Source organism: Takifugu rubripes, unplaced genomic scaffold (assembly GCF_901000725.2).
Source record: "Takifugu rubripes unplaced genomic scaffold, fTakRub1.2, whole genome shotgun sequence".
Classification (NCBI taxonomy): domain Eukaryota; kingdom Metazoa; phylum Chordata; class Actinopteri; order Tetraodontiformes; family Tetraodontidae; genus Takifugu; species Takifugu rubripes.
In genome coordinates, this window is record NW_021821660.1 from 67,622 (window position 1) to 86,130 (window position 18,509).

An 18,509-nucleotide genomic window follows, 5' to 3' on the forward strand; every position below is an offset into this window, starting at 1 on the left:
CGGTGGTTTGTCGAGCACTTGTGCAATCGTCATCGCCGGAGGCTCTCAGGTGGAAACAGAGCTGATGGACGCAGTGATGCGGTCCAGGAGGCTCGGAGCCAGAAACACCGACCCCACTCAGACCCTCGGGGGTGTCGGGGCGGATTAAATTGGACTGAAAAGTGAGGAGGATGCCAGAGGAGCACAGCTCCCTCCATGGAGGTGTGAAAAGGAGAAATTTCAATGAAGGGCTGAGTCGGGACCTTAGTTATCTCCCGAGGACTGTTTACTGCAGAGGAAATGATATCTAACCGCCTGTGTACGCGCCTCACTCCCGCAGTCACTTTGGAAATAGCATGAAGGGCATCGCGGAGGTGGTGGAGGGAGGGACCGACATCTCACGTTACCCGGGCAGCGTGACAGTCAGCGCAGAGCCAGTTTTACCACAACAACCTACCTCCTTGAACCAAACCTGACAAACTCAGAGCGCTGTTTCTTCCACCCCGTCGTGATACGTTTCCACCTGACTGACTTGTGCGAGCAGGGCGCCCGGGGAGGGTGAGAACGCGCCGCTGTGGCACAGTTACGGCCGCTGAGTGACGGCGGCAGCTGCGAGCTGCAGGAGAATCTCTCCTCCTGGGGCCCGCGGAGAAGGGCCTGATCTGGATGCGACGTCAGGGGCGCACATGCCTCCAGGAAAACCACACGGGTCTATTTCCTGCGGCCGATCGGCAAGAGCGCGCATCGCGGGGAAGGAGAAAAACATTATCTGTGGGCGGTGGGTCAATAGTATGGGAGTGCTATGTTGTCCAGGAAAGGGCTCATTCCTGAGGAATATCTGCTGACACGATTGGCCGAGGATGTCCTGCAGCCCAAGTTTAAGGCGAAACAGGGGAAGGCTCGGTTCGTGGCCAAGAACGGCGCCTGCAATGTGGCGCACACGAACATCCGAGAGCAGGGCCGGTTCCTCCAGGACGTCTTCACTACTCTGGTGGATTTAAAATGGCTCCACACGCTCATCATCTTCACCATGTCGTTTCTGTGCAGTTGGCTCCTCTTCGGGATGATCTGGTGGCTCGTCGCCTTCGCGCACGGCGACTTGTTCCAAACAGGAGACGAGTTCGTCCCGTGCGTCACGGAGGTTCACTCGTTCTCCTCCGCGTTCCTTTTCTCTATAGAGGTGCAGGTGACGATCGGCTTCGGCGGACGGATGATCACGGAGGAATGCGTGTCCGCCATCGTCATCCTGATCGTCCAGAACATCGTCGGGCTGGTGATCAACGCCATCATGCTCGGGTGCATCTTCATGAAAACCGCGCAGGCCAACCGGCGCGCGGAGACGCTGATTTTCAGTAAACACGCGGTCATCTCGGTCCGCAACAACAAGCTGTGCTTCATGATCCGCCTCGGCGACCTGAGGAAAAGCATGGTCATTAGCGCCTCCGTGCGGATGCAAGTGGTCAGGAGAACCACCACCGAGGAGGGCGAGGTGGTGCCCCTGGACCAGATCGATATCCATATGGACAACCCGGTGGGCACCAACGGGATCTTCCTGGTGTCCCCGCTCATCATATGTCACGTGATCGACAAGGAAAGCCCCCTGTACGACCTGTCCGCGACCGATCTGCAGCACGAAGACATCGAGGTGATCGTGGTGCTGGAGGGGGTGGTGGAGACCACTGGCATCACCATGCAGGCCAGGACCTCCTACGTGGCGGAGGAGATCTTATGGGGTCAGCGCTTCGTGCCCACGGTGTCCGAGGAGGAGGGCATGTACGCGGTGGATTACTCCAAGTTCGGCAACACCATGAGGGTTCCGACCCCCTTCTGCAGCGCCAAGAAACTGGACGAGGCAGGCGGCATCGCCCGACTGAAGCTGGACGAGGGCGTCACCTTGCGGCCGTATGTGAGAAAGCGGCGAAGCAACACGGTCCGCAGGTCCCGGATGGAGAGTTAAGCGTATCGGCTAGTTTTTTCTGCTTTATGAAAATTGATTAATGTACCCAACTATATTTATTTAATTATGTTACGAATTACCTGTATCCAGTGATCACGTGGTCTCAGGGTCGGTGTGAAAGCGTACAGAATCCTGTTTGAACTCCAGTTTTGAATGTTTTCAAGTTTTCTTGAAAAATGTAAAGATTTAAACCTGACTGCATGTGTCATAAAGCAATAAAGGAGAATGTCCTATAATATTTGCTGTGCATCAAATCTGAGATAAAATGGACAATCCAGACTTTAAAAAAAATATATACCTTTTAACGCGACACTGGTTTCAGAATTTATTTCCATGTTGTTTTACGCTCGTTCGCTGGTTCCGTTTGGTTTAGAAAAAACAATGAAATTGTTGTGTTCAATCATAATTAATGCTAATAAAACACCAGCAATGCCCTTTTTGGAATACAATTTCTGTGTGACGTAACATGTTTCCCAATGCGCTGAGATCCTTACTACATTTCCCAGGGTGCACTCCGCTTCCGCACACCCAGAGCGCAACTTCAGCGCTGTTAAAACTGATTTGCCCTGATATCGCCGACGTCTCATGACTAAAATGTGTCCAGCTCCTTTACCTAAAGAAATCAAACTCATCTTTCTCTTTTCTACTTAATGATTTACAGACACTAACACAAAAGATAAAACTGGGTGGCATTTCTCTTTTTATTATTAGATTATAATCCGCAGAGCTTAAAATATTAAATTGCTTTTAACTTAGTTAATAATTAAAATACATAAAAATGAGAGCCAGAACTGAAGAAACCCTGCAAAAAAAAAAAGAATAAATAAAAAAAAGGAGAATTATAAACCCAATCCTCCTCCAAACAGAGGCTGTGTCTCTCAGAATCCACTCGTGATTCTTTGTATGGTCGAGTCCAAGCAGAATGGATTTTCTATACACGTGTAATGACGCATTTATTATTATTTACCCACTAATTTTCTCTGATAATCTTTTTATTAAAAACAAATTTGAAAGGGACAAAGAAACCCAAAACAGCAGAGATGTGTAGTTTTGCACTGATGACTAATAGAGAAAGCTCTCCTCCCATCCCCACTTGGTGTCATCGCCGGCTCTCAGAGCCTGCAGACATTACCTCATGTCTTTGTCTTTCTCCGCTGTTGGGATGGGGGGGGTTGGTTTTGGTAGCTGCTGACGCTGCTTCTGTCATGTGACACGACCAGACTGCTCCAAACTATCCACTCTGTCATCTGATTAAATTATCTAACGTACAATCTTTAGATTATCCTCCCCGCTGTCTCCATGTATGCCGCCCTCTACTGGTAAGACCAGGAACATGTTTGACAGGGGTGCACAGAGCATTTGCGTGACTATACTAACGTGTGGTCGGACATGGGCAACGTCTGTCACAGGAGGATGGCTGAGCAGTCTGCTGCATGAGGAGGAAAAGATTGGGGAACAAAAAGTGACTTCTCTCTGGCAGCAGTGATGAATCCTCAGGTCCTGAGTAGGAAGCGCTTTTTAATCACCCCCACCGCCGTATAAACAGTGATTGGCTAGTATCTATCCTTTGAGCAGTAACATGGCTCCCTAACTGGCCGAGTGCCGTGCGCACCCAGGAAGGGTCCTGGGAAGTACGAGCAGAGACGCTTTATCTGCACACACCAACAACACTGTACAATAGTAGGTTGAAGCAAAGCCGAGCCCCCTTCCTGTACTGTCTGCTGGTCAGAGGAGACGGAGGGGGTTAGGGGACAATGGACACCCCGCACCCTTTCACCTCCCTCTTGTGGCGGACAAAATAAAACAAAAATGAGAGTGAAATAAAACCAAAAATAAAACATACACATATGTTTGTTCCTACTTTAAATTGCAGAGAGGATGGGAGGGATTTGCCCCACGGGAGGAACAATCACGCCAATTCCTGCTGGCGTGACAAAACCCCTCCCCGCCACCCAAACTACCCCCCTCAAAAAAAACCCCTCCCCTTCCTTTGCGGCTGGTTGTTCGGTGTCATAGCAAAATAAAAGAGTACTGAGAGGTCTCTTTAAGTCCTGCTGGCACCGAGGAAGGGGGCAAGGCCGTCTTTTCCTTGTCTCCTCTATCTTTTCTTCCATCACCCCCCTGGGCTGTGGTCTCACCAAGCGCCCCCTGCTCATCTCTCTGTGACGTGGTTCTGTGCAGAGGGGGAAGATGTGGACGCCGGGGCAGACGGGGTGGGTGCGGGCTGCGGGGCGGGGCTGCAGAGGATTTCAGACAGGTCGTCCATGATACAGGTCTCCTTGGGGTCGACCAGGTTGAATTCCCTTATGAAAACGATGAAATGTGCGTACAGAGTGTTCAAGTGGCCCTGCAGGTCCAGAGCCACCGTCTCTTTAAAGTGCGCCCAGTAGAGGTGAGCCAGCACGTGGAACAGGTACCGGCAGATCTTCTTCACCAAGGACTCGAAGGAGTTGGGAAACTCTTTGCCTGAACAGACGGAAGAAAAAAAATTAGAAGCAAAACAAAACTAATAAAAAAGATAATTCAGAAGGATGTCAATCAGTTTTAATTCTAAAGAAACCTTCCGTTGCTCATGCAGCATCGTAATTTACCCCATTCCGCCAGCAGGGGGCAGCAGTACAACACCAAGAGACACACAGACACTCACCATACTTGGTTGGAAAGATCTCCTCATCTGTGACCAGTTTCTGACAAAGACTCATTACAAAGTCGACGTATTGAGGAGCAGTGCACTTTGTTTTCTTCCCCTTCTCGTCATACCAGTAGTATATTCTAGAAAAAAGCAGGATGTTATTGCACAACTGTGAAATGCCTAATCACTCATAGCAAAACATTTTTTTTATAAAGACATGTTTGTGGTTTGTCTTTAGAAGGAAAGAAGAAGAATAACGTCAGGCCGGCTCAACCTGTTCCTAGAGCCAAGGATTAAATGTTCAAGAGAATGTCAGACCGCCGTGGTCCAGATCTAACATTTAGATGTTTGCTTTTTGATTGGCTCAGTGTCCCGCAGCTTCATTATGGGAAGCAATGGGGAGGATATTAGCACGCCCAAGAGGGACAACAGGTCAGATAACTGCAGATGTGGGCACTCGAACCATCTCGTCAGCGGGCGAAAATGTGACATGGTGAGGATAGAGCCGTCGAGACAGACATGACAAATCCTGCGGAATGCAAAACGTCGGCATAACTGACCCCGCAGGAGAGGGAACCACTGACCACAGCGCCCGGGCCAGACTCTTACAACACACACTCACACCAGATGAGAAAACTGTGGTCATATAAGGTAGAAACACGGCTACTGGCAACGGCTGTATTTACATACTGCTTATAAATACGCACTGTGAAAATAGCCATTTTGTTTGTATTTACTGATGCTTTTCTCATATTCTGTCTACTGAAGGCAAAGAGGGAGGGTGTTGGTACACATCCCCCTGCCTCTCTCACATAAAAGCATATCATTGTACCCGCCCGCCCTTAAAAACGGGTCTAAATAGCTACCAAATGGTTTTGCTGCCTCTAGCTCATGGAAAGTTTTTCTTCCAAAAATAGTGCCGAGCTCTGTCTTTAGGCAGGGGCTTTGAGGCTGCTGTGACTATGACTTTGTCGCTTCTCACCACAGAGGAGGGGTGCCAGGGCCCTCCAGGGCAGGAAAGGGTGGGGTGCCATTTAGCAGGCGGTGGGGAGAGTTGTGTGGTGTAATGTATGATGTCAGGTCTGAGTCCTGTGTTTTCTTCCCGACGCTTTAGTGCTCTAAACACCTGCGCTTCCTATGTTTCCTCAGAGTGTGACGGCAGTGGAAAAACCCACTGTTGACGTGAGGCTGAACTCGTGACTTGTTTGTCTCTCACAACAAAGTGTGTCACTCTGAAATGGCTGTTGTTTTTGTGCGGGGGAAGACTGGGAGTGCATCCTGAAGTGTAACTTCTGCGGTTTTCTGGATAATCTGGTTTTTCAGGCTCTGAGTACACACAGGGGAGAAACACAGGGCTTACGCAGGAAGATGGCACCCCGCCCCACGAGCACAGACGAGTCAGGTAAACACTTACAGGCAGTCGCCTCCCCTCTGTGAGCACGGCATGAATAGACCTCCTTGTTACAACCTATTTAAACTTTTAACTACTGCATGGGTACGCCGTAAAACACGCAAACACAAAGCTGCAACATTCCTGCAGACACCTGTGACATCATCAGCGCGGTAACTGATGCCCCCCCCCCGCAACACACGGGCTGTAAATATAAGGTCAGATAAGTGCCAAAGTGTAATAAAACACACCAGGTCAATAACTGTACGTTCCAGCCAAGCCTGTGCTTTAATTGCTGACTCATGAGATTTCTGAGCTGGCTGGTGAACCAAGATCAACAAAGATCTTTTACGGGAACCTGAAGACTCAGGTTGTATGTGAAATAAAAGCGAAAGATGCGTGGATAAAGTTTCCTGGATGGATTTCTGATGCGTCAGTGACGCGGTGGGTGGTAGAGACGACTTACGTGTTGCACGCCGTCATGGCTTGACAGGTTTCCCCGGTGCAGAACTCTGAGATGGTGCTGTACTGCAGGTTGATAAGGTTGAAGAATGTTGTTGCTGTTGCAGAGATGACAGAGAAAGAGCGGCTGTTATCTTAAAACCTCAGTTAAACGGCAGTAATTCAGAGAGAGAACACCGACAGGGACAAGCGTGCCGCACATAGTCCCCCCCCCCCCCCCCCCAATGGAACGGAGTAGAGGACACACCTACAAGTTCAGCACGATGCTCTGAATCTGTCACTGTGATCGGCGTGACATGCAGTCACGTGTGCAAGGGTAATCCATCAAGTCAAAGGGCTTTTCAATGCGATTTAAGAAGAAGAAGAAACATCAAAGTGGGAGGCGGCTGCAGCTGCTGGAGGGACTAACAGATATTTCTACTGCACAGCCTGCTGTTAGAAGTAATTTTCAGGGCTGTATCCAGTGAGCAGAGAAGTATCCGCTCACATTAAGGTATAGGTTAGCGTGCAGCAGGCCTGCAACTTTGGCCGCAAAGTGAATAATTCAGAGAAAATCAGCACTGACTGATTCAGGAAGAAACGAGTCCCTTTATGTGTGTTTCCATTCATAAACACCAATCTGGATGTGCAACCAGAACAAAAGCTAAACCATGTTCACGATTACACCTCTCCAACAGGATTTGAAGACAATGAACAATGATTTTGGATGAAAACACCACCCCGACATCAGCAGATAGGCATCTCCGGCAGCAGCTCTAGAACATCTAATCATGGTTTAACTACACACCAAAATATAAATAAATCTGAGCCAGAGTAATGAAGTGTAAAGAACAGGGTACCATTTAAACAACCGCAGTAATTGCAGTATAAGTGCACGCCCTCCCCGTTCAGAACCGTGAGGACCGTGCATGGACCCCTTTGATACTCACTGTTGCTGGCGAGCCATTCGTTGAGGTCGATCTCTCTGGGGAGCACCACCAACTCCTTCAGATCGAAATCCACCCACGGATCTTCGTGTACTCGAGCTCCAAATACTGCTTCTTCTCTTCGCTGGAGGCTTCTTCCCGTTTGGCTTCGTCTTCGACTTCCTGCAACACAGAAATGAGGGAAGAGGTTAAAAGGCGTCGAATGATTTGATGGAGGCAATAAAAGAATTGAGTAAAGAGGCCAGTGAGGCAAATAGATCAGCGGTTCATCTGAAGATCTGAAAGTTAATAAAGCACCAAGGGCTAAAGTTGTTATCTTTACACCACTCAGAACCAGAGCAACAGACCCAAACAAGGAGTCTTCTGTAGCTGTACCTGACCTCTAAATTTGATCTGTTGTTGGGTCAGTAGCCTCCCTTCAGACAGCCCCCAGCCCCCAACCCCCCGCTCCCTGTATGCTTACTGCAAGTTTTAGCACGGGGGTGTCAGAGCACACACTTCCTCCTAGACCAACAGCCGACCTGTCTCTCAGACAGACAGGTGTTGTCTGCAGGACAAAGGAGGGGCTGCGGAGCATGCGAGAAACTGCCTGCATATCTGAGCCAAAGAGCAGGAAACAGAGGGCGAAGTGAAATCAGATGGGGAAGGGAAGGAATGAGAAGAGGAGGAAAGATCGACACGGGCCAACAGCTGATATCCATGGGAACTAATAAACACTTACAAAACACGACAAGACAGCGGAGCGTGAAAGCTCTTGGCCCTGAGCGGCCTTCAAATGCCTTCCTGCAGTTTAATTTCCTTCTTAGAGCAGTATTTTCAGAGGGGGAAGGCCTGTCGTTGTGCGGATGGATACCCTTTTACTCTGTAAATGTTAAAGTTCCCCAATCTTTAGCGTCTGCTCCGGTTGATTGAAGTAGCAGGCCAGGAGAAGTGGACAACGTCTCCCAGCAGGCACAGAGAGCTGAAGGTCTGAGGGGCTGATGCTCGTGTTACCGCGTTCACCTCAACAGCTTCTCTTCTGCTGGCTTATTATTCATGGAGGTTTCAGGCTCCTGGGAGGATCATGCCGCTGGCTAACCATTAAACCGGTGACCCTCTTATGGTTCCCGGCTTCTGGGCTCACCTGTCCAAACAGCCCGTGGTTCAGTCCAATCTTTGCCCTCTCTTATCTATGCTGTCATCATTTAATTACCGTTTCTCGTAAATACAAAGCTCCATCTGGGTTAAAGTTTATTATTTGTTTTGTTTCTTATCATCGCCTTTGCATCTGCCCCCCCCCCCAGACTTCTTTCCCACCAACGAACGCACATTCATGTGGTCACACTGGGCTGCATGTTCTGTCATGTGAAAGAGCTTTACCAGAGGATCCAACTTCATCCGCAGAAACTATCAGGCCTCGCAACTTTTCAAAGGACTTGCTGAGCCCCCTCCCCCCCCCCCCTCCCGAAAACATCATGTTTCACTGAGCTATTTCCTGCCTCTGTTGCTGCGAAATTTCATAACTTTCCAAACAAAAGCCTCCTCCAGCTTTAAAGAGTGTTTGCGTAGGATGGGAAGTGGAATTCTGCAGCGATGAATCGAGTTTGTGGAGACAGAAAACATCCCTTCCCTCAAACGTGCGCGCGCACGCACACGTGTGCAGGCACAGCTTTGTCTTTTCTTGGTAAAGTTCAGCCAGAGAAGACTTTGCCATAAAAGGGAGCAGATGCGTCTGTCTCCTCACCAGATCTGGGCAGTCCAGAAGGCAGGAGACCAGACCGGGGCCAGCCACGTGTCTCCGAATAAGTTGGGGGGGGGGGGACCAGGGGGCGGCCACAGCCTGCCTGGCACCAACTGGAACCAGACTCGCAACTGAGCGCATCTACCGAGGAGAGGGAAACCCACATTGGCACGCTTGGAGGCTCCACATGGCCTCATGGGTAACCTCAGGCAGCAGTGGAGGGTGTGAAGCAGGAAGACAGCAATGACAATAAAGCGCAAGGAGGAAATAGACTGGTATATTCAGGTGACGTGGAGGTCAGTGCTGAGCAGAGGCCGTCCCCACAGCTGTTCCACTGCGTCTCTCTAATCCTTTCACTTTTCACAGCGGCACCTCCCCCCTACCCACATGACCATCCTCACCCGCTACCTTTCCTCCCATACGCAGAAAGCCACACGCCGATGGATGTCTAAAGCCCCTCCGCCACAAAACCCCTCAGTTGGTCCCAACAGCCGCTCACAACCGGACCCAGTTATTCGGAACATCCGCAGAACAGAAAATGTCTGTGGACCAGGAGAAAGGTAAGATTTTGCTGAAGTATTCCAACAGCCTGAGGTGGCAAACATGTTTAAAACCCCCGTGGACTGGAAGACATGCGTCACACATTACTCATTTATAACTCAACAAACCCGTCATGAGAAGTTTTCAACAGGCGGCTGAGGTGTTAATTTAAACGAGGGGAGTTAACTTAAGTAAAGAGGATCAGTAGTTTTCCCAGTGCCTGGCCTCCAGATCTAATTCAGGATTCAAAGTGAATTGACTCAGTGACTCTTCCCCCCCCTGAATACACCACAGACAGAGGAGAACGCTCAAGATAAACCACAGCAATCATTCAGGGGCTAAAAAGAGACCGGGGTAAGGACGGGGTAAACCTGAGGTCCGGCCTCATGGTGCGGAATTCTGCTCGGTAAACGCTCAGGCTGCATTTCGCTGCAATTTTGGAGGATGGCGCTAATCAGGAGCGACTTATCAGGTTTAGATAAAAGTAAAGAAACAATATGGAACAGCTGCCACCACCTAATCATCCATATCACTGCTGGTGTGAGAAGCATTGTAAATCACAACTGTAGTCAAGGTACAGCTCTAAAAATGTACACACACACTAAATCAACAGGTCATCCCACTCTTGTACTATTCTCTCCATCTCCCAGCCTCTTATGGTGCTCGGCTAAACCCCTTTGAGAGGCCCTCAGGCCTGCGGAGTGTGTAGGGACCCCCTGCTGGAGCCATAATGAAGCCTCATCAACATCACAACACACATATTTGACAGGAAAGGCTGGGCCTGCTGCAGGAGCACCAATGTAACACAGATTGTGCACAAAAGAAAACACCCACCTTGGAGTTTGTTTACGACTGAACGACTTCCTGTATCCAGGAATTCAATTTGGGTCAATACAACCAAACGCACCACGCAATGGGACGGTTGACTTAGTGCGGATATAAGTGCGTTGTGTAGCAATGTTACGGTAAATGTAGCTTGTCCTAAAGCTACATGTTACCTTGGCTAACAAGCAGAGCTGCATCCACAGAAGGAGGCAGTGTATAGAGATTTCTGGATTTTAGGTATTCATTTTGATGGTTTTGAAGGAATACCCAGACCAGAGACCGCGTGGGCTTTCTTCTTTCAGTGCTGTTCATTTATTTGAAGAATAAATGAAAGAATCACTGTGTGAGAACATTGGGTGGGAGGTCAGATCCTGCCATTACTTCAGGGTTGTGTCAGACATCACTCATTCACGCCAGGCTTAAATTAAAAGGCACAGAAATATTCACACAAGGAGGAAACCGAACGAGGTGCAGTAAAAATGTGTACGTCACCCTTGTTAAACTCACCAACATGCATCCTTGTTAATGAATTAGTTTATGGAAACCTAATTTTATCGCTTCCAGGCAAAGAAACTATACAACTCTTTCCTTATTACGCATTTGAATTACCAAATGAAGTTCCAGGGCACAAACCTGCTGCGACCTGCCAAAGGTGTTGCAACAAACATAACAATATTCCGCGGAAAACACTCCTTTGCTGCGCCCATTACGCCTTGCTCACAACCTGTCATTCTAAGATGGAGGATATTCTCCTCCCCATCTTTCTCCACATTTTCTCAAACTACAAAGGGATTGCGAGGCATGCGCCCTACAGGTAGATCACTTGAAAACACACCTGCCTGCAGACTTGAACGGTAAGAGGAGCCTTTGTTGGGGCATTAGCACGAGGCACCGTCCCCCATGACAGTAATTCCTTACCTTCCAGTGTAAATATGCACAACTGGATGAAGATAAACATGCTGAGCGCATTTTGTCAGGATATATCAAAAGCAAACCTGGGTGACAGATCTAAGTGGGTCATGCATTCTTCCAGGTCATGCTGCCCTTTGTTCTTCAAAAGGACAGATTTAACCCAACCACTTCAAACTGCCTCTAGGTAACCATGCTAATGAAAACAACTTCATAAAGTAGGTTACAGTTTTAAAAAAAAAACAAAAAAAAAGTGTGATTGTGAAATTCTGGGCCTTGCGGACCTTAATTAATGTGGTCTAAAATGGGAAGGCTACATTTTTAATAAAATCCTTTACATCACTACATTTTTACCAAAAGGAAAAGTCCAGTGGCTGAAAATAATGCCAACCAGATATTGATAAAGTTACTACTCGACATATTTTAAGCTTAATAAGACGCAGAGTCACATTTCTGTGCTCTTGTTGAATCTTGTTGGTTGGAGGAGGAATGAGGCATTCACGGTCCTTATTCCCCACCGCCTGGAAACTTTGACCAGAGGCTTTTAAAGCTCTGTATTTCCTATTATTACAAAGCAGCACATTCATTATAAATTAGTGAAATAATAGTCCATGTCTGCAGCTTTATTTTACACGACGGAAGAACGAATCATCTTTAGGTATCAAATATGTAATGTTAAAAACGTGCAACACATAGGATGATATCGATTTAAAAACCCGACTTTACATAAGTAAAGCGGTAGAAATAAACGAAGAGAAGGCTTACTACGCTTTTATTATTTTAAAAGTATTTCGTAATTAGCGAACTCCACTTTAAAAGTTAGAAGAGAAGCGGGGGTCTTACCTCAGTACTTTTCCGACTGCCTGAAGCACCATTTTGCAACTTAGCCCGTTTTTAGAGTTTCTCTGAGAGTGCATGACCGTCTTATCCCCAGTAAAAGAACAACCTCAGATCATCGTTTAAAAGAGAACTCTGTCCTTAGACTTCAGCTGTGAAACACACATGCAGGTTGGTTCCGTCTGACACCGACTTTACCGAAAAACTTGGTCAGGACCGCAAGGGCCCGCCTTCTCCACTCTCTCCACCAATCAGCAACAGGAATCAGGATCAGGGGGCGGGATGTATTGACGTCAACGCCTACTCGCACGGACACGCTACGGCCCACAGGAGTGTAGTTACAATGTAACAACAGGTGGTCAGATGGTTAGCAAAGACTACAAAGGCAATAAAAGGTGGCTTTAGCGTGAATGTCACGATTGGGACAGAAGAAGTCCTTTGGTGTGATCACAACAAAGACTATTACTTTGTGTAGAGTATTACTTCTGACATTTTAGGTTGAAAAAAGTACTTTAATTCAATTTCCCCAGGGGATGAAAAGTACATCTTAATCTTAAAAATTTAGCCTAAGTACAAAAGAAGAAATAAATCTAAAAAGGTGGTAAGAATAATCCTAAAAATAATTCAAATGACTGTTTAGTATTACAAAAATGATGAATTTGACTGCGAAAGGAAAGGCAAATATTGGTTGAAAAAGTCAATTTAAAAAACAGGCATGGGAAAAGTATGAAAGTGTGCAGGATTTCAGGCTGACGATGGTGACATATAATTGTACACTGTCACAGCATCACCTCCCAGTGTGGGAATTGGTGCAGGGTTAAACACAGTGTGCACGTAGGGGTAGAGAGCCTACATTCTTCCCACCGACTCTGAACTTCACATGATCGTCCAAATGTAGCAGGACTGGTGGCACCGGGGCCTGTTTAAACATGTAAAACCCACTGCAGGAATAAAAGAAAGCCTGTCTGAAAGCCAAAGGCAGTCATAAGAATATGCTGAAGCTTCTCTGCGAGGCAGCGCATCACCCTGGGGAATTGTTGTATTTTAAATGCAGACTAAACTGTAAACACAGGGAGCTGAACAAACAAGAATAAATGAAGACGACATTACTATAATTACTTCCTCTCAACAAACATCCTCTCTTCAATCACCCTTCACACATTTCTCCACCCGTTCTTGGAATGTTTCTACATGTCCCTAATTCCATCCCCTCCTCTTCGATGCCTTTCTTCCCCTCTTTGTTCAACTACAACTTGTGGGGCCTTGGCGGAGCGGCAGATGTGACAAACCCTGGATCAGACATCTGCTGTAACTGAAAGCCACCAGTCTGCGATCTGAAGCTCTGGTATGTGCACTCCTTGGATGTGGGTGGGTAGCGAGGGAGATAAAAAGACATTATGAGGGTGTTGTATGTAAAGAACGGCCTTATATCATGCGCCTGTGTGTGATCTCCGCATGCAAAGGTGTCTGCAGACATAACAGTGGAGCTGTGTGCCGAGCGTTTGTGTCCGAGGGATCCAAACACGAGCTGAAAGAATTCAGAGGGACAGAGTGTCTTACTGCCTCCTCTCTGCACCTTCATCCCGCATGATGGACTGCCTTCCTGCTTACAGCTGAGTGGGAGGAGATTCTGGCAAAGAGGGGCCCCAGCACTGTGTGGCTCCTGCTGTGGTAGCATAGCTGAGGAGAGCCAGACCAGAGCGGGGCACTGACTTTTCCCTCGTTGCTAAATATAGCATCAGCCTGCCTGGTCTGGCCCATAAAGACTACAGAGAACAGAGGTTTGGTGATTGGGGGGGGGGGGGGGGGGGTCACACGTGTGAGCCGTGTGTGTGTGTGTGCTTGTGGAGGGGGAGATTAACAACTCACAACTTACAAACAGCTATTTTGCAGATCATTGAAAGCCATTTGTTGCCACCATCAAAATTTACTTTAATTGCTAGTAACTATGAGAAGAAGTGTGTGGTCATTGAAGAGCGCCGGGGCCTGACGGGGGCTTCTACACTCACTGCTGAGTTATTGTGGACAGAATCGGTCAGGCAGAGGCGTCAGAGACCAGCAGCAATGTTAATCTATTGTTGCTGTCCTTAAAGTTGCTAATACGGAGGCACACCTGCAGTGCATGCTAGCTCCAGGCAGAGCGAAGAGGCGGAGGCAGAAGATGGTGGCACTGAGCCACGCAAGTCAAACCCTCTTACGCAACGAGTGACGTGCATGGAAACCAACGGCCGCATTCCTTCCTCTGAAAGACAGAGGTTTCCTTTTTCTGCTCCGCAAATGTCACAAGCGCCATCGTTTTCCTTACACAGACAAGACATGGCATCACCCGCGCGGCACCTGCTCGCGCCGAAGCAGATGTTGCTGCACAAGCTCCAGTTACCCTCACACTGAGCCTTTCAGACACATGTGGGAGGTCATGAATGAGTGGCTCCAAGCCAACGATGAGTTAAAACAGTTGACTTCGGGTTAAACAATCATCCTTTTTTTTGGCGGTTGTTCCGAACCTTTAGGAACTGAAAAAAACTCACGAGGCACGTTAGTCATGACGAGGGAGGGAGCGAAATCAAGGCGCTTCATGGAAACAATCAGGTCACGGCAGACTTTTCACTGATTCGTTTCATTGATAATCGGATGAAGAAAAAAGTTGATGTCAGGCAAAGCGTCTGCGTAGGCCAACAGATAAGAAAGCGATTGGAATCACTACAGCTTTGACGCAATAACCTTTAGAATTTGGATAGTTAGGAGGAGATCTGGGGCTGAAAAAATAAAGTTTGAACCTTTCTAAAAACCCAATCCAATCCTGGCTGGGATCCAAATGACGGACAGGTAATCCAGCCAACCGGTTAAAAAGCCCAACTGTTTAAATAAAAGTTGCTCTGCAAGACCTTCGTTTTGCTGTGCATTCTGGGAGTGTGGGAGTAGGGAGTGTGTTTAGGTAAGGACTTAGCCAGTGAAAACACTCGAGGACTTTAGTTCCAGGAGGGGTTCTATGGGCCTAGATGGAGGTCAGTAAGGCCAAGGGACTCTCTGTACACTGTACCCAGTGACCCACTCAGTGAACCCAATGTCCCAATTTAGACAAAAAAAGCTTGTCATCTGCTGCCACAGCCAAAAACACCTGAAATAACTAAAAAATAAATGCTGTGTCAAGATCCTTTAAAAAAATAACCCTGAGCTATTAATAGACAAGCAAATCATCTCAAGTCACACACCTTGTGAAAGAGAGGGTTGTTTCACAGCTCTGATTTAATACACATTAACGGAAAAAAGCCACAAAATAATAAGCTCTTGCATTCTTGCAAGTTAGCTGAAGACAAGAGAAAGGATTCCCCGTTACTGCTATCAATGCTTCCCCAATAAAAAACAGCACTCGGGAGAGCTGAAACATTTTTCCCTGAACTAAAAAATGTCCACACAGGTGAGAACATGCTGGTGCCACATGACTCTACACAGGTGCAGGGGTTTCATAAGGGCAGGCTGCTCTCTGCACTCCTTCTCCTTCCCCTCCATCTTAATCTTCATTCTGTTTACCGAAGGCTCGCGACATCATTTTAAAGGTGGACGTGAGCCGATTCCGTACATCCTAACCTCGCTCACGTGCTTGACAAATGCACAAAGGCCTGAACATGTGGAGCGTGTGTCAGTGGTGAGCGAGGACGTCTGAGCAGATTTAATCTGTGAGACAAAAGCAGACTAGATGCTTTGGTTCATTTAGCATCACTGCGACAGGAATCTGAAACATTCAGAATATCATTTTAGCGCATTAAGCCCTTTTAAGGTTGGGGGTGTCAACGGCTCCTGCTCTTCTCTGACCTTTGCTCCCCTTTCAGGACCTGCAGTGGTTTCCACACTCTGTATGTGTGCCATTTCTCTCCCTCCATCTCTCCGTTGCTCTGCATTCCTGCAGGGGAAGGGCTGCTTGTGCTGACATGCCAGTGTTCTCTGTACACACAGCCAGGATAAACAGTGGACGGACATGAAAAGTTGACCCGAGAAGGTCAAGAGCAGCAGATCTAACAACATAACCTTCAGATCGTTCTTTTTAGAGACATTTTGAATGACGTGGTGATTTTTTTTTTCTTCTGTGTGTTAAAAGAGATAAGTCTAGCCAAGTGTATTCCAGAGATAAGAGGTTGTGTCCTGGCTGGATTCAGATTGGAGGAAGAGAAGGATTTAGGAAGACAGGAGATGAGAAATACCAGATGTGCATGAATTGCTGTCTCCATGCATACTTTCAGAGGGATGCCAAAATCATATCAGCTGGAATGGGCTACAGAGAAGGCGAGAAATGAGGAGGAAGTAATGAGAAATATGGATTAAGGAGTTTATACATTCCTGAGGGAATTTTCATACACATTTTCACACACATTCACCTTTGAAGGTTGAAGCTGATCGTTATATAACCGTCGGAATAGCTGACAGAGGCAGTAATAGCAGCGGTAAATAAACTGACGTCAAAGCTGTGGCATGTTGCTGCCTCACACGTGTTCTCCGCATGAACACAATGTTACCTCTCGCCTGCTATTAAATGTAACTGCTGAATTATGCTAATGGCTGCAGGTCGGATCGATACCCCGACAGCCAGAGTCGACGGCGAGTCAGAAGGGAGCCGTCGCAGAGCCTTACAGCTAACAAGATTAAGGCTTAAAACCCGTCTCTGCAGAAGTTATGAAGCTCTTGAACAGAGGCTGGACTGCACGGTTGTCTTAGTTGAGCCAGTTTTCCATTTATAGCAACAATATGCATAAAACCACTTACACAACAGGCACCAATAAATGAAAAACAGTTTATATCTTCAGGCTTCATTCATTTTCAAGCTTGATATGTAAATGCAAATGTTCCTGTCTCATGCCTGCATTGTGACTGGAGGAAAACAAGAAAGGTTCCCAGGGCCAGAAATCAAAAAAACAATAAACTTCTAAAAAGGAAAAGAATGTGGCATTTCCTGGGAAGTCTATGTTAACCTTGCTCTGAGGCCAGGACACACACCCACAACATAATCTTCTAAAAGCAGATAAAATTCGGAACATTTCTGAACCGAACCAAAACATCACCTCCAGATTAATATGCCTGATGTTTGTCTGATGAGAACAATGCTGCCACCTGCTGGCGGCACACAGGTGCACAGTTTTCATAACTGGCGTGGGGCCTCAACAACGACCCTTCCACAAACAGCCCCCACCAATCTTACACAATCTCACACTCCAGCAGAGTTTTCCAGTCCAGGTTTATATCCTGTGTGTGTATACACATGTGCACAAAACACACACAGCACTGGAGCACTACAAACAGCAGGACCCCTCGAGGCCGCTAAAACTTCCACCAGTTTATTACCAGCCGCTCTTGTTCGGAAGAGAAAAGGAAAAAAGAGTGATGAAGCAGCTTTTTTTTTTTTTAAATGGACGATGCCAGAGTTTAATGAAAGGTGAGGTTCAGGAGGCAGGAAGTAGGAATTAGTGACGTAAAGAAGACTTAGGAGGGGAGTTGTGGTTAAACACGAGCACAAGTAGTGGACTGTGTGCCTCTGTGGGAGGGGGAGAGAGCAGCGTGAGGCGCAGGGGGCCGGACGGGGCGCCAGGAACAGAAAACAGATTATATTTTCTGAAGCAAAACACACTAAAATATGCACGACTACCTAAAGGGGCTTCATGGGACTGGTTTGACCTGTAAATATGCTGCAGAGGCATAATTCAGCGGACTTCCTGAGTGATTTACAGAAGAGCTGATGCTCTGATAAAGGAGGGTGGGCGACTTCTTGTTTGTTTTTGTGCTCCAAGATTGTGCATTCTTGCACCGCTTTGGCTCATTTACCCTAAGTGAGGGCATTTAGTCGCAGATTTCCGTTCTGTTTTCCAGGGAATAGGCAGGAATGTTTTTCTTCCCATAAACGCTCTCACATGGTTCAATGTACAGAATGTTAATTTCCTTCATTGATCGGCAGAGAACGACTGCAGCCGCGTCACAGAGAGGGAACAGAGCGCGGAGGGATCCGAAATATGTGGAAAAATGTATGAAAGCTGTTACATAACAAGGTTATGGCTCAGTGTCATCCTCCAGCCAGGTCAAAATCTGAAAATAGAAAGTGGGGAGGTAATGACTTAAGGCAGAAGTCACATCATATTAGTCGGCTTGTCAGCGCACAGCAGCTCTTCTTCAGATTGATTACGCAACAACGTCAGTCTGCAGGCCGTCTAGTCGAAACGCACAGATGAGAGAAAGACCAAGGCCCAAATGGAGTTTTGTAATATACATTTTAGTTTTGGGATTCCTTTACATGCGTTTGTGAACGTCGGCTGCCGTCTCCACGGTGACCATGCCGAGTCTGCCGCTCC

General features: G+C 47.4%; 1 protein-coding gene and 1 pseudogene across 1 annotated transcript; one reads left to right on the forward strand and one right to left on the reverse strand.

The window, feature by feature from the left end:
• The first annotated feature begins 226 nt into the window (after window positions 1–226).
• On the forward strand, window positions 227–2,385 carry LOC101065431 (ATP-sensitive inward rectifier potassium channel 11). The gene has a single exon (XM_003967388.3). The coding sequence runs from the start codon at window positions 782–784 to the stop codon at window positions 1,934–1,936; it is 1,155 nt and encodes a 384-aa protein (XP_003967437.1). The 5' UTR covers window positions 227–781; the 3' UTR covers window positions 1,937–2,385.
• A 231-nt stretch (window positions 2,386–2,616) lies between these two features.
• LOC115246439 (MOB kinase activator 2-like) lies at window positions 2,617–12,591 on the reverse strand (annotated as a pseudogene).
• Window positions 12,592–18,509: the final 5,918 nt, after the last annotated feature.

Bases quoted from the DNA above. Each gene is read 5' to 3' on its own strand.
- LOC101065431 (XM_003967388.3), top strand. From the start codon at position 782: ATGTTGTCCAGGAAAGGGCTCATTCCTGAGGAATATCTGCTGACACGA.